General features: G+C 35.0%; 1 protein-coding gene across 2 annotated transcripts; it reads left to right on the top strand.

Moving 5' to 3' along the window:
• Positions 1 to 2,811: 2,811 nt before the first annotated feature.
• Positions 2,812 to 10,108, top strand: GAL (galanin and GMAP prepropeptide). Of its 2 annotated transcripts, XM_032188863.1 has the most exons (7): positions 2,812 to 2,978; positions 3,151 to 3,231; positions 3,924 to 3,978; positions 5,035 to 5,106; positions 5,550 to 5,636; positions 8,857 to 8,934; positions 9,823 to 10,108. In XM_032188863.1, the coding sequence occupies exons 2-7, from the start codon at positions 3,151 to 3,153 to the stop codon at positions 9,873 to 9,875; spliced, it is 426 nt and encodes a 141-aa protein (XP_032044754.1). In that variant the 5' UTR covers positions 2,812 to 2,978; the 3' UTR covers positions 9,876 to 10,108. The 2 variants fall into 2 exon arrangements, with proteins under 2 accessions (XP_032044754.1, XP_032044755.1); XM_032188864.1 differs by lacking the exon at positions 5,035 to 5,106.
• Positions 10,109 to 16,379: the final 6,271 nt, after the last annotated feature.

The raw sequence follows: 16,379 nt of genomic DNA on the forward strand, positions 1-16,379 counted from the left end.
TAGAGACAATTTTATCTTGTAAGTTACCTCACAGTCACCTCACAAGTCTAGAATTCATTTCCATTGCTCAGAAATTCTCACCATTAAGCTCATAGTACAGTCCTTAGGATTTATTTCAGGATTTACCACTTGTTCTCAAAATGAAATCTTCAGTGCAGTAAATACGTATATATGTTATATATATATATGTATGTGTGTGTATATATATATTCCCCAAGCCCAACATTTCTACACTTTTTTTTTTTTTTTTTTTTAAATCTATATAATCATTTCCTCAAATATTTAAAGGATTTTACTCTGGCTGAAAACTGTTTTTTCCCCAGTGTTTTCATTTAATTATTATTAAATGCATTTACAATTATAGAACAGAACACATGTTCTTGTGTGAGACAGCCAACGGTGTTCCAGTCTCTCAAGTGTCTCTCAAGTATTGATTTAGACATATTAGAGAGAGTTTTATAATCAATGCTTATTGTTCAATTGACTTCAGTAACTTTTAGGTGAATTTCAATGTGAGCTTGATGGTGGCCTTCTGGTAAGGACTGGGCATAATCTAACAGCTACTGCAAACTACCTTAAGTAAAGTTGTAAAAACAACTTTAAGTTGTTTTCCAATTAAACAAAAATAATAATAATAAATAAAAAAAATAAATCCACGGAAGAATTAGTATCTTGAAGAGCCACCTCAACAGGAAAATAAGCCATGTAGCCATTTTTCAAGCTAAGCTGGAAAAGGCAGACTTCAAACTAAATTCTAATTCTCTCTGAGCAGTGATGTTAAAATTCCTAAGGAAGATAAAAAAATAATAGCATTCTTGATAAGGAAAATTGAGGGAATGAGATCATCAATTGTAGAAATGACTGATAAAATTATTTAATTGACACTAACCTAAAGATAGATTTACACAAAAAGTATGATGGACAAATGATGGATTAACCGTTTGAGCATACAAAGAGGCTTCCTTTTTTTATCTGACTCTAATGAAGATGAAGAGGTCATTTTCCCCTTTAATTTGACAAGAAAATGCAAGAATTGTGGTGCAAAATTGGAATAAAATATACAGGTTAAAATACATTGTTTTAGATACTTTTTACAGGAACTTGAAGAATAAATTGTAGTCAATGAAAACAGAATTGATTACATTCTTATAATACCACCTGAATGCAATTTTTTACTTCACTTGATACAATTTCTGTGATTATACTCAAATAACATACATACACAGAAAAAAAAAATAAATTAAAAAAAAAAAAAGAAATCTGTCACAGTGTAGCTTCAGGTTTCAAAGAAGACTGCAGGGGATTTAACAGCTGAAAGCTAGGAAATTTCATCCACAAATGCATCTTTGATAAGGTAAAGAAGAACCACACTTTGCAAAAATTACCTTGCTGTTTTCCAGTTCTATCTAGTCAGAACGGCAAGGGTAATGCAGCGCCTGACAGAACATTGTCAAGAATGATGCGAAATATCAAAGCAAGTTGCTTGCTTCCCATTTAAGTACATTAGCATTTAAGGATCATATAAATTAAACTTTATTCAGGCAGATTTAAATTCAGTGACGTAGCTAGATTATTACAGCCATAAGACTCCTGACAAAAGAAGGTGGAAAACAGAACTACAAGACACAGTTTACACTTCTAGCCTGGATTACGAAGTTGTTACTTGAAATAAAACTACTATTTGCTTCAAAAGCAGTGAAAGGGAGGCATATTGCACTGTCCAGTAGCCTTTACTCCACATCCAGGTTCACACACACACTGTATAAAAGTTTGCAAAGCATCTCAAGCAGCTTCAGAAAAAGGAGCTGGAAGTATAATTTACTCTGTGCAACATCTGTTATGCTTTTCATACTAAAAGAGGGATTAGGGGGACTTATACTAAGTAAATTCATGTATTGCAAAAAAAAAAATAGAGTTTGACTGGGATTAAAGGGAACCAATATTGGATCCCGTGCCTTGTAATTCGATTTTGCACGTCCCCATGCTGGCTGTAACCACAGCTAAACTAAGCAAACTGGTGAAAATTTTCTGTTTGTAATTAACACACTAGGGTTAGTCTAATCATTGGTGAGAGCTTCAATTCTACCCTTTCACACAAGACCTTAAGGAAAACAAAAAAAAAGGAAAGATATTTCAGAGTCAAAACATTGCTGGCTTACAGCCTAGGCAACGAGCAAACAAACAAGACAGGTTTCTAAAGGACTCCTGCGTCTCCGAGCACTTTGAAGCAGCAGGGCAGCACAATAACGGAGTTTGTCTTCAGCTCGTTTTGCTGTGATGCTAGAGCAAAGGGCATAAGAGTCAAAGGGATTTTAAGGGACTGCAGGGAGCTCAAGGGAGAGCAAGTGGAAGAGGTGAGCACTGCATTCCCAAATGCAATACCCAGGCACCGTGAATCTTGCTAGCGGGCATCCCATGTAGACTTTTGTTTTTAGCTCTGAGCCTTTCTGACAAGGGAGCTGTATTTTGTTATATTTCCTTAGTGCCCAGCAGCACCCGAGGCCTTGCGAAGCTGCAGCGGAGGGAGGCCAGGCTGCCCAGAGCAGAGCTCCTCTCCCAGCTCCCCAGCCTACCCAAGGCTGTCGTAATCAGAGGTAATTGCCGGGACCGTTATCTCCCTGCAGCCCGCGTCGTGCTTCCAAATGCCTCTAATTGAATTGCTATCATTTTTTACCCTTCCTAATGCAGTGGCTTGGTGAGGGAAAATGACCCAGGGGAGGCGGAGGGGGGCGGTGGGCGGCTCTTGCCTCCCCTCCCAGGAGAGTGGCCCTCCGCTGCGGCAGCTCCGCAGCCCATAAAGAGCGGAGGGGACGTGGGGACGGGTGTGCAGAGCCTTGCCGTGCCGTGCCCTCAGAGCCGTGCCAGCTCCCTGGGGCCATGCACTGAGGACCCCCCCGGACCACCACGTCCACCCCGTCGTTGCCCGCCAGCACCCAGTGAAGCGCTGTGAGCAAGAGGTCATCACGCCCCGGCTCAAGGTACTGCCCTTCCTACCCCTTGCCCTTTCCCCCCCAGGGGGATTTGGGGTGCCAGACTCTTTGCAACCATCCCGTCCTTCCCAAAGGATGCTCAGCTCTGCTCCCACCAGCAGCTGGGGGGCAGAGGCGATGGGTAACTCAGAGCACTCACCCTGGTACGGTTTCCTTACAGATGCAGAGGTGCGCTAGTTTCCTCTTCCTGTCTTTCATCCTCTGTGCCGCCCTGTCAGAAACATTTGGACTGGTTTTATCTGTAAGTACTCATGTCCCACTCCGGGTCCTTTCCATTGGGCAGCATCTGTGCCTCAGCTGACAAATGACAGAAATCCCAGCAGTTATTTACCCTGTATTTAGGTATACGGGATGCAGGACTCAAATATTTTGGGCAGTAAGTGGGCTTTTACTTTGGAATACTAGACTTTTGAATTATAGCTCCCATGTAACTGACATTGGGACTAAAAGAAAAAATGTCTAGTTGACAGGACAAAATTCAGTGGATATCCCCATCTGACTCAGAAAAGGTAGTGTGCATAAGGACCTCGTAAAGCTCTCATGTAAATCCAAACAATTAAATGGAAATATTACCGTCTGCTAAGGTGATTATCTAATTTAATAATACAAACTTGGAGTATAAAGTCAAAATTGCTCCTTCCAAAGTGTGATTTGCAGTTTCATTCATATGGTGTGAAGCTTTTTGCTGTAGGTGGATGCTAACAGCGAATCTACTGACTAGATGGGAAGGGGGCAGGAGTGCAACAATAGTATTTTCTTTGACATTATTATATGCTATTCCTTTTTTTTTATCTTTTTTTTTTTTTTTTCTTATTTCAAACCTTCATAAGACTACTTCTGTTAAAAGAACATCCATTTGGGTGCTGCTTGCTTCTTGTCTTCAGAAAGTACTGTGTAGTTCATGCACTAACCTACTTGCCTTTTTTCTTCAAGGCAAAAGAAAAAAGGGGCTGGACTTTGAACAGTGCTGGGTACCTACTTGGGCCACGTAAGTCAAGCACTCTTTCTTGCATTATTTCAAAACTCATCTTTTTTTGTTGTAAAACATTTTACTGTTGTATGCTACTCACTTTTCTGATGACTACATTAAACCTGCAAAAACTGGGTCCTTGTTTAGTTATTTATTACGTGCCTATTATAGAACTGTGTTGCCTTAGACAAAAGATGTTCTCTAAAGAAGAATCATGCTGTGAGACTTTATATCCAGGTACACATTTGGTCACTCTTTGTGCTACTGACCTGAAATTTTCATATTGCAAATAGCTCCCCCCACTTTTTTTAGGGTCTGTGTCTGTGTTTGTCTTTTTCCTTCTCTTTTTTAGTGTGTTTGTGGTTTTTGTTTGTTTGCTTTTTTTTTTTTTTTTTTTTAAATGCATGGACGTATGGACATGTTATGATGTCAAAAGAAGACCGACAAAATGTGAAATTCTGGCACTACTCAACTTATTTCAGATTTCACTTAAAATCTATTTGAAAATGCCTTTACTACAGGGCTTTATTATACTACTGTTTAAAAATAGGAAGGAAAAAACTGTAAATTAAAATGACATAAAACTGCAAAGTATTGACAAGCAGTTCACCATGTGAAAAATATTTAATGTTTGTGGTGTTTAAAATACAGGAACACATATTGGTTTACAAAGATGAAGAATCATTAGATTAAAGAAAAATGGTAGATCATACATGCGTGTATATATATGACTCAATACACATAGATTTTAAGGGAAATTGAAATAAAGTGCTAAGCTGTCTCAAATATCTGTCCTTTATCATTTTTTCTTTATGTAGTATGTCTCATTACTGATGTTTGTATACTGTCAGTCTCAGATATATGACAGATACTACAGATATTTACTGTGACTCTCCATTTATAGACCACTAGCCTTAAGGATACATAAAAGCAGATTCATATATCTTAAATGTATTAACTAGTTTTGTAAGTTTATGCCCCAAAGCAGATCTAACCAAATTGGCTAGAATGGAAATGTGCTTTTCAAGTGTCATTTATCTAAGACTGGGTAATAGGAATCATCCTTTGTTGCAGGTCGTATTGATCAGCTTTTACTGATAAAGGAAATGCCCATGGCAAGGGGGAGAGAAGATGCACCAGGGGCATGTAAGATAGTTTACATGAATAATCTTCAAAAACTACCTGCAGTTTATTCTTAAGCAAGCTCATTGGCAGCACTTTCTAACAACTGGAGAAATGGTAGCAAAAACAACCTTCCAAATTACATATGAATGTACAATCTTGCAATTTATTTACAACTTCCACTTAATTCAATAATAACTTTGACAAGTATGTAGTACAGGACTTGGTCTGGTAGTACAGGACTGGTTAAATGATCATAGGATTGGTTAAATGATCAAGTCATAAGCACTAATTCAGAAGAAAGGTTATTTTATTTAGTGACACGTTAATTGTTTTGTTGTTGTTTTGTACATGTATCCATCAAAAGTGTTTGTTGTGTCTTTTTTTTAAATCCATAAAAGGCAAGCAACGTGACAAAGGTTGTTTTCAAGTCAATTAACTCCTCTGATTTTTAATTTATTTGTCAGATGCAGTAGATAACCACAGATCTTTTAGCGACAAACATGGTTTCACTGGTAAACGTGAAATACAGCCTGATGAGGATATAAAAGCAGGTAACAAAATTCTGAATACCAGTATTGTTGATTTGACTTTAGTTTTTTATGTAGTAATTACTTACTGTCATTGAGTTAACTTACTACCTAGATACAAGGTTACTCTTGCACTCTACCAAAAATCCCACTAAACACATGTAAGGAATAAAATTTAAATTTTGGCCTTTCATACTTAAACAAATTGATGCCTCAGGAAAAGTACCATAATCATATTTACTTAAAAGTAATATCATTTATTATATTTTAAACCTATTTTAATTTCTGTATATTCAAATCAGTATTTCAGACACTCAGGAGTTCCCTTTCTTCGGCAAAGAAGTGAAAGCATAAAGAATTATTTTCAGTAGGGAAACCTATATATATATATATATATATATATATATATATGTATGTATGTATGTATGTATGTAGGTTATATAAAAAATATATAAATATGTATAAATATATATTTTTTTTATTCTGATATTACAGAGTTATAACCAGACATCAACACTGTATGGCTATTTATGTTAGAAAATTCTTCACCAGTTCAAACAAACGAAAAATTCTCCATGTCTCACAGTATTTCCTGTATTTGAACAACCTTAATTATTTTCTTCGAAAGATTGGGTCCAAAAGCTAAGTCCAGTCAATGTATTTTTTTGAGGTTTCATGTATGAAAATTTAGTAAATGGGAATCAAAAGGATGCAGCCCAGATTTCTGTTAGGCTGTCTAGGCTCATCATCCAAAACTGGGCCTCTAAAACACGTGCTCTTTCTGACCAATGAAGAGAAATTGACACCTATTTCAAGGATAAGATGTAGAAATTTCTAGAAAAACCTGTCTCTTTCACCTGATGAGAAACTAAATCTGCTGCAGGCATCTAAAATGAGATAGAATGAATCTCATATTTAGACTGTCAAAAAGCCACATTTCTCACTCCAGTCACAGAAAATGGCACTTGTGTGCTGTCACATTCATCACCCCACAAATGGAGGAAGATAAAGTCCCAGCCCCAGAGATCACGCAGTTTATTTTAAATCCTCCCAATACAATACTAGTTTATCTAACAGTAAATAAGTTCATACATAATGGAAATGTGCTTCATTATAATTTCACGGAAATAATTACTCTGTAAATAGAAGAGCAGCATTAATATATACATTAGTTTTTGCATTTTCAGAGTAAGTGCTGTTTTAGTTCTGGTATGTACTTATATAACAACAAAACTAACACTATTTCCTCAAACACTGGTATTAAAGTAGTGTTTGGCTAGTCATAAACAAAGTGAGAGGAAGACAGCATTTGTAATCTAACAGTACAACTCAGACGGCAACAGATTGCCATTTGCAGATAAAGTGCCAGCTCCTTTACAGGAGTATGATGGTTAGGAATTATGGAACTCTTCTGCAGGTACTGCTGCATCTCCACGTTTAAAAGTAAAACCAACCAAACTAGTCTGAATAGGACATGTATATTAAACAACTGCTTCTATTATGGACCTCATTTTAGATGCTCTACTCTCATCAAAAGTTTCCTTTGAAGCTGAACTTTCTGATGGAATTCCTATCCAAAGGAGATATGAATGTAAAATTGGTTAAGGAACTAGAGCTCCTATTTTAAATGAAGTTGAAATGACCTTTACAAAAGTACCTTAAAACAGCGATCTACTTCTTACAGTGTTCCTGTAGAAGAATTCATTGCAAAGAACCACTCTGTTTCCTCAAAGGAACACTACAAAATTCACTAGCTCTCACGATATCCTAGAACTTGTAAGCTATGGTAGTTGCTTAACACAAGATCAAAATAAAAAAAAAATAAAAATCTATGAGCAAAATTAGGAAAATTTTTAAATTTCAAGAGCCTAACTCTTTCGCTACTGGAGCCCAAAAGTAATTGGCTATACAGACTTAAGGACCCATATACTTATAGGAATATGTATGCATAATATTCTCAAATACCTAAAAAATATTTATGCAATAATTATCATATTATGAATAAAATATGGGTCAATTAACTAAAAGTATAATGATATTAATCATAAAAAAGTCCATAACAAATGAGATCAGAATAAAAATTAAATGAAGAAACTTCAAATGAAAACACTAATATTATTAATATACGAATTAGCGTGTTTGTGACCATTCAAAGACTAGAAGAGAAGACATCTAGACACAAACTTCCACACAAATTCATGAATGCTGACTCTCTGTACACCAGAAACCTTTATATCCATTACGATTCATCTTAAATATTTTTCATTTGGGCTACACAGCTCAGTCTGATCTGTGCATCGCTACAGACCTGAATCATCTCTTCTGTCACAGAAGAACTCCCACAACAGTCACGTGCTGCAAAGCCAGTCTTTCAGACTATATTCTGAGATGAAACATGTCCTCTGTGATAACATCAAGAGACGGTATTTTCACCAGCGTAATAATGGACTGTGAATCAGATTCTGGTAGCCATCTCTTTTACATTCACAGAACTAAAATCCTCAGCAAAATTACCTGCCGTTTGTTCTCCAATATCGAACAAGCTTCCACCTTGTTGATAAAAAGCAAGCTGTCTCCATTTATTTACAGACAGAGCAAAACTATTACTCATTTTCCCCGAGTATAATAATGAGCTTCCAGAGAGCTTGATAATTTAGGCCATTTAAGAAGTATCAAAAGGCAGAAGATTAAAGGGGACTATATTGCACTTGATATATATGCAAAAGCACATATTTCTGAGCCTTTAGTCAAGTCACAGGCCTAGTTCGTGTGACTACACATCACTTCTGTAACACATGAGCAGACTAATGGGAACAAAGTCAGACTACATAGAGAACTTTTATCTGTTTGGTAAAGCTGATGAATTTGCTAAATTTACCTTTCCCTTCCTTCTCAGGCTATCAGACACAAAAAAGTGAGCTGAGAACAGAGGATATCTTTCTTCTGCAATTGGACTGGTATGGTCTTAAGGATCATGACCATTAAGGTGTCAAAGTAGTTCCTATGCAGCAGTGGCATAAAAAATTGGGCAATTTTTGATTCTGAGAATTGTAGCTTTTTACCTCAAAGTTGCTTTGCTTTTCCATGAAATGAGGCTTTCAATTCAAGGTGTTTTTGTATTTTTTTTTTTAATTTCATTTTTTCCAGATAACTTTTTCAGGGTACTTATAAACTCAGACACAACATAAAATGAATAGATCTTTACACCATGTTAACATTAAGTAACAATCAACATGTTTTCTAGGAAATCTTGGAAGACCACTGGCTGATGAAAACATTGTGCGCACAGTAATTGAATTTTTGACTTACTTGCATCTTAAAGGTTAGTGAACACTTTTTAAATCTGACTATACCTATCAGAATCACTGAAGATCCTGCTTCTGTTGTCCTTTTTGGTTTGAAATTTACTGAGATAGGACCAGTCATGAATGTACAAGCCTGCTACAGATTTGCCTTTGGACAGCGTTTCTGGGAGTAATGGTGGAAGGAGATGAACCGTCAATTTCACTTTAACGCATTTAGGAATATGCCTGACTTTAACAGCAAAGGCTGTCCTGTCAAACTGCAGGTCAATGAATAGCCAGCACAGCAGGGTTCTAATACTATTTGATTACTCCAGGCAGTGTGACAAAAGTAACTGTTGATACCAAAATTTTATGGACATGGCATATAGAATATTTGAAAACAAACTAAATACAGTCTGATTACATGGGAGTTATAAAAAACTGTTTGATAACAAATTAAATAAAGCCTTGGTTTACAACCAAGAGCAGTTGGTTGAAATTCAGAAATTCTTGTTACCAAAAAAAGAAAAACATCTTCCTTTATGCATGTATTCTACAATAAAGTTGCATCATAAAAATGCATGCTAGCAAACAGCCCAAAATGCTGCTACTAAAACTATGTGGAGCCACAAAATTTTGACTCTGTCACTCTATCCCTGCAGTTTCTTTTATATATATATAAAATATATATATGCAGTTTCTTTATATATATATATATAAAAAAATAAGTAAAATTATAACAGGAAAAGGTTCTTAACATTTAGAAGAAAAAATGTTTATAATTTAAATCATCAAAAGTTCAAAGATTTGCATCTTATAGTTGAAAGAAGAAAAACATAAAAATGTGTACTGCTGAAATTGGATTTTATGATTTATTTTCCAAGATTAATACACATACTTTTTTTTTTTTTTTTTCTTTTTTGAAGAGATGGGAGCACTTGACAATCTACCTTCACCAGAGGAAACAAACCAGTCTTGAAGAAGAATACATTTATATTTTGTTGTAGTGTAAATTCAGATTGAATTCTAAACAAAAGATCCAAAAGACCAGAAGATGAGAAGTATTGTTTGCATTAATCTGAAAAATGGTAAATGACATTTTGCCTCTTGGATTTTCTTTTCTCTACTGTAATGTTATGGTGTACAATTTTGCCTTGGTGAACTTTTTCTGTAGGTAAATGATAAAATAAAAATAAACAGCAACTACATTGTTTCATTTCCCTTTAAAGAACATTTAAAAAATAAATACAAAACAGCACACCATGTATCAGCTATAAGCCGCAGGTTAAATTGTAAGATTATGCTACACCTATAATCATAAAAAAATATGGTAAAAAAAAAAAAAAAAAGACAACAAATACTATGTATTGAGTTTTTTTAGCTAACTGAGACACAGGAGAAGAGTTTCAACTTCAGACTGTAGCCATTATAAGGTCTCACAGACCTATTTATCCTTCTACACTTCATGGTAAACATTCTTACTCTTCATATGTTCATAGACATGAATGTTCGTTCATCTGGTATTTCATATTATTCACCTGTAGTACATCAGCCCATGGACTGAAGCTTACTTTTACAAATTTAACTGTTCTGCACAGGTTTACACAAACTATATGTGTAGGCTTCCTATTCCTATGCCATCAAGAATACTGGATCTGTATTCTTTTATGAAGAGACTCTACTGTCTTTTCCAAGATTAAAAAATATTTTATGAGGTGCTTTAGTTTGAGTTCAGCAAAGAGCTTCAAGACATGCTTGACTCTTTCTGAGGAGTTTTGATGTAGCAAGACCAGGATGCTAGGCCCATAAAGGATGAATGTCATGGCAGAAATGAAGAAACGTTTTAGAGTATAGAGAATCTTATAAGGTTTCTTCATATTTGGATGACTTTGACACTCTGCTTAACACAAGGAAATCCTGTCCTTTCAAAACACCGTTTTCTAGAGTGCACAGACTTCGCAGAATTATTACATAATCTGTTTTTCACTTTTATCATAGCAGAGCACATTCTAGATGCCAAGCCATTAGTGGCTAATTTGAAACCACAAGGCTCTCTCACCTTCTCAATCCATCTGTACTGTTCTTATGGTAGTCACTCAGCCTCTGATCTAATGTCTGATGTACAGTTTCCAAAGCATACAATTTTTTTTCTCATCAGATTCAACAGGCTTCTGGGCAAGTCTTTCAGATACTGCTTTACTGCCTTTTTTTTTTTTTTTTTTTTTTTTTTGAAAGAGTAACAAAAAGTGTACATTGATATTGCTTCTAGTTTGACATTATTTCTAAAATTTATGGGTTTCCAAAACATAAAAAACCCTTAGTGAAATGTAATGTCTGTACATTAACATCATCCAGTAATTTCAAACTCATTTTCCATAGTAATGTCCACATTTCCAGTCAGAAATCTGAACCGTAACTCACTAAAATCAAGAATTCTTTCCATTGACTTCCATGGCCTTTGACTCTGAAATACCAAGAACCAGTAGTTATTTGCAGCAAAAGCAATAATCCATCTTTCTGTGGAAAAGCAGCTGAACCCATCGTCAATTAAAAATAACATAATTTATGCAGTAAAAATTCTTTTCTTTTGAAATAGCAAAAGAAACGAGTTTAAAATTAGAAGATATTACTTAAATTAGCATACTGCCAGGCTCATTAAAATTGGAACGGTCTTGTTGGAATGAATGTTCACTTGAAATTCTGAAATTTAAGATTATTTGAAATATTGAAAAAATCTCATTGGATCAAGTATCTTGGAAGATTTCCAAAACTGGCTAGGCAGGGAGGCCCACAAGTTCTTACTCATCGCACTGAATTTTTATATACATTTATTATTAAATAAAGAAGTAATCATTTAATTGCCTAAAGCAAACAACATATTTTCACTTAAATTTTACCACTTTGAAACACCTATTGGTAATAATATTCCAAAATACAGAGAGAGGTGAAATTATTAGTGTTTCTTCACTCTCCATAACACTATAATCTTTGCAAAAACAAAGGGCCAAAAAAAAAAAAAAAAAAGGTATTCTTCGTGGTCAGTTTCAGTAAGTCTTATTTTATTAATGTTCTTATTTTATTTAAAGCATGTCTTACATCTCCTCATCTCAGAACTAAATTGTGCAAATAGTTGGAACGGCATCTCCATAAATCTGCCGCTCAAACAAACACCTGATAAACAAAATCACCCTTAAACATTTGAAAACTATTAGTTTCATCAGAGCAAAAGCAAAAAGATTCCACAGGCTTCAGAAGAAAACAAAAATCCTAACCATTTTCTCTAGATTTCATTTATTTGCTCATTTCCATATATCATATCTCGCTTCTGTGTACACAGAAACCACGTCTGCACAAAGTCAAAAGCCAAAGTCTAGAAAATGAGTAAAACTTTGCTGTAATGTTTGCTAATGCTATGAAATTATTTGGCATACAAATTTAATACTGAAAATGAAGAGAAGGCTTGCATCATGCTGAATTATTGGACAATAAAATGGAAGATGAAATTAAATGTTGATGCAAGCAAAGGAATATACACAGAGAAAGAACTCTAATTTTACGTACGCATAATAACGGTCTAAATTATCTCCAGCAAAATAGCTTAGACTCATTGTACATGGTCCTGTAAAATGTCATTTTAAACTTCAGCAGCAGTCCAAAAGGCAAATGGAATGTTAGGAATCATTATAAAAGTAGACAAAACAACCCAGAAAACATCATTTTACCACTGTTCCCAGCTTTGACACCAGTTGCATTTCTGGTCACTTTGCAAAAAACAAAGGCTACTGTAGAAACATAAAAGCTATAGAGAAATACCATGACTATGCTCAGCAGCAGTGAGCAATTTTCATAAAAAGAGAGACTAAATAGGCTGAAACACTTCAGCTAAAGAGACTAGTAGGGTGAAAGATGGTAGAGTCACAGTAAAGGTACCTAGTGAATTCATTCTGTCTTGTAATCCAGGAATTAAAGATTACCTAATTAAATAAACAAGCAACATTTACAAACCCCACCCCAGAAGAAGAAGTCCTTTCCCATTCACCTCGTAGTGAAATCGTGGTACTGGCTGGCAGAGGACATTGTGGAGGCCATAGATTCGTGAAGGAAACAGCCATATTCAGAAGAAAAGTCCTTCAAAAGCTATTGGCCCAAATGAAACCTCTAGCTCAAAAAGTCTAATTGAATTGTTTTTTTATTGTCAATATAGAACACTTCATTGACATGTGTGTGCATGTGTTATACAACCCTTAGAGCCCGACCCATGATTTGGGGGTTAATTAAGCAGAGATTCTTCATCTGCACAGCACCTGATGCTAGTTTACAAAAGAAACCTAGAAATTCCACTTTTTCTTTCTTTTTTTTTTTTTTTTTTTTTTAAACAATTATACAGAAATGATTACTACAGTTAACCCAAAAGGTGTAGTTTTAATATAGTACCACACCTGTCAGATGGTCTCAGTGACATTTGTTTAAATGCAAAGCACTTTTGTGTAGAAGAGGGTATTTCGGGATGGCACAGCTGACACGGAACAGCCTATTCAGATTAGGAAGCCATTAAGCAGCTGACAGGATCCATGCATTTCCCACCTGTCTACTAATGCAAAGGTCAGACTGCAAAATTAGCATACAAAAATTAGACGGGGACTCAGAATACTGACGAAGTTGGAGGAAGCTTGACACTGGGATTGACGTAACTCTGCTTTCAAGTTTAGTGTTGTAATAGTTGAAAATATTAACTACAGCCCTTTTTCACATGACCAGCGCACTAACTTCCCAAGGTAATGGAGAACCTCAGTGTGAGTTAGTTCACAAAGGATTCTGACAATTTCTTTGCTCTTCATTTGCCTTTCAAGCAAGACAAGGAGATAACGATATGAGACAGTGCATGAAGTAACACATTAATAACTCACAGGAAAAGTTACAAAACTATTTTTATATGATTTCAGAGTACATGAGACAAAAAAAGAAGTCAGAAATAGACACGGGGAAACAGTTTGTAATCTATCCAGGATATAAATTACCTCAGGGGATTCCTAAGGCAGATACAATGTTTAAAAGAAAGCTTAGAACTAAGTTATATGAGCAGAAAAAATAAACTTTCACCCATTAATGAAGTTCATTAAAAAATTACAACTCTTTTACTGTCACTATTTTGTGTCCTATCATTTATTTTTACATAAAAGGAAATAATAATGCAGATACTTAATTTTGCAAGGACTGAGTATGGGCTGGGTATGGACAATGCAGAATTGGACCAAACAGAGAGAGCTGCAACTCACAGGTCCATCGACTACTCAGACTCAGGATACAAATGTCAGATGCTAAGGTGCGATACTTAGGGTTCAATATTTAATACCTCAGAGCATAGGTCATTTGTCATTGTGTGCAGGACTCAGCTTGCAGGCCTTACAGACCGAGCTTTAAAAAGCCAGGATTGAGTTACAGATGAGAATTATTTTATCTCCTTGCTTGTAAAGCACCGCATTATTCCAAACTACTTAATTTTCAGAGCAGTTGAGATTCAACTCAGGTATTTTTCACCACCTGTGGTATTCCTAGTTGAATTGATCTCAACAGATTTTCCACTGATTAAGTACATATAAATCATACAACCTTTCTGAGTGGTAGGAGACATGAGTCTCATATGGAATGTCTGTCTGAGAGGAAATTCTAAAATACATTCTATCACAAATCAGAATAAAAGTTATTATTATTTTTTTTTTCCTTCCTGCCTTTGCTATAATTTCCCACATATGCATTGACTATTTATCACTCATAAACACTGAAATAACTAGTTCGGAATGGATTGCTTCAACAGTTTCCCTTTCCGAATGTTTATGAACATGGTAATGTTCCCTTGAAGTAGTTCTTTTAATTAAAAAATGATCTATCAGATAATAATTGATCAGATTTATCAACATTATTGACATTATTTACATTTATCAATCTTATAGGTAGTATTTCAGATTTAAAAGTGAAACTTTGGTCCTTTAAGTCAAGATAAGTTCCTATGCCTTTTCTGTAGCACAAGTATTCTTTCCTTGCTGTTTATTCTGATTTCAGAATTACATCCTGCTTTCCTGCAGTTTCAGAAGGACGTCTTAATCCCCTTGAATTCCTGTTCTAAAAAATACTATATTTAGGAATCATCGTTTCTTTTTAGTGGATTTCACACCAGCTGATTTCTGCAACTACTAAAACCCTACGCAATGTAGACTCCAAAACTTTGCATGAGAACTGTACGCACCTCTTCTGCTTATGCAAATTAGTACTTGGGGACACTCATATTGGGCAACTTCTTTCTTTTAGGATTCTTCAGAGAAACTTCAAGCACTTTAAGTGAAGAGGGCAGCTCTGCTAAGTGACGATCTGAATCACCTTCTGCTCTCAGGTAGCTAAAAGGGTAAGTCCAGGCTCTGAATTCAGAATACTTTTTAAATTATGTATTTTTGCTAGCTTCTTCAAACTAAGCAGGATGGACCCAGGTCCAAACACTTAGAAAATCAGCAGAAGCAGACAGAAAAAATAATCATTTTTTTCAAAGCTAAGCATTACATTTCTGTATTACTATTCTAAGCACACTTTTGCAAATTGTGCCTGCTTGGCTTTTATGCTGGTTACCTACTTAGTTAATGTTTAAAAATGCATTTCTACAAAGTCAACTTATTAGTGCCAAATCTGACCTACTGAAACTTAGTATAGCAACACTAAGTTTTTTAAATACTAACTTTGCAGCAGGTTTATTTGTACCATTTAAGATCTGACCCATCTAGTGGAGCAATTTTATAAATAAAATCTCATTTTGTAAATTTTATATCTTATACTAAATATAATTCCAGAAGTAAAATCTATAGCAATCCTTACTCAATAAACAGTTCTCCTACATCCTGACTGCTGCAATGTAGATTGTTCATTAAATCTTTGTCATTTTGTGTCTTCAGAACCATCTGATTCAAACCATTAAAGTGATACCATAGCTGTGTATTATTTAGAAATGTCCTCATATCAATAAAATTCTAAATAATTTTATATAGTTCAAACTATTTAACTTTTTTTTTTTTTTCCAAAATACGTATATTTTCTTTGCCTTTTTTGTACCATTTTCATTTAAATTCCTTTTTCAGTGCACATTAGAGAGTACTTTCTCTCTCATCATTGCTCTCAAACATTTATTTACAAAACTAAGTTTGGAAACATAAAAAAAATTGTTGTATTAACAATTATTTTAGTATCCTTCTCACCACTCTACCTATCTATTGGCATAATACACACCAATTACCAGTGAGTCATATTTGTGACAGCGTTGACAAGCCAAATATTCTTGGCTAAGGGAACCTGATTTAACACATTTTTTCCTTTTATGATCAGTAGTAACTATTATGTATAGGCATTATTATTTTCCTCAGATACATAGAAAGGCTGTTTTTCTCTGGGGAAAAAAAATATATATATATATATATATATATCCTTTTTGACATCTTACCTT

Source organism: Aythya fuligula, chromosome 5, assembly GCF_009819795.1.
Source record: "Aythya fuligula isolate bAytFul2 chromosome 5, bAytFul2.pri, whole genome shotgun sequence".
NCBI classification, from domain to species: Eukaryota; Metazoa; Chordata; class Aves; order Anseriformes; family Anatidae; genus Aythya; species Aythya fuligula.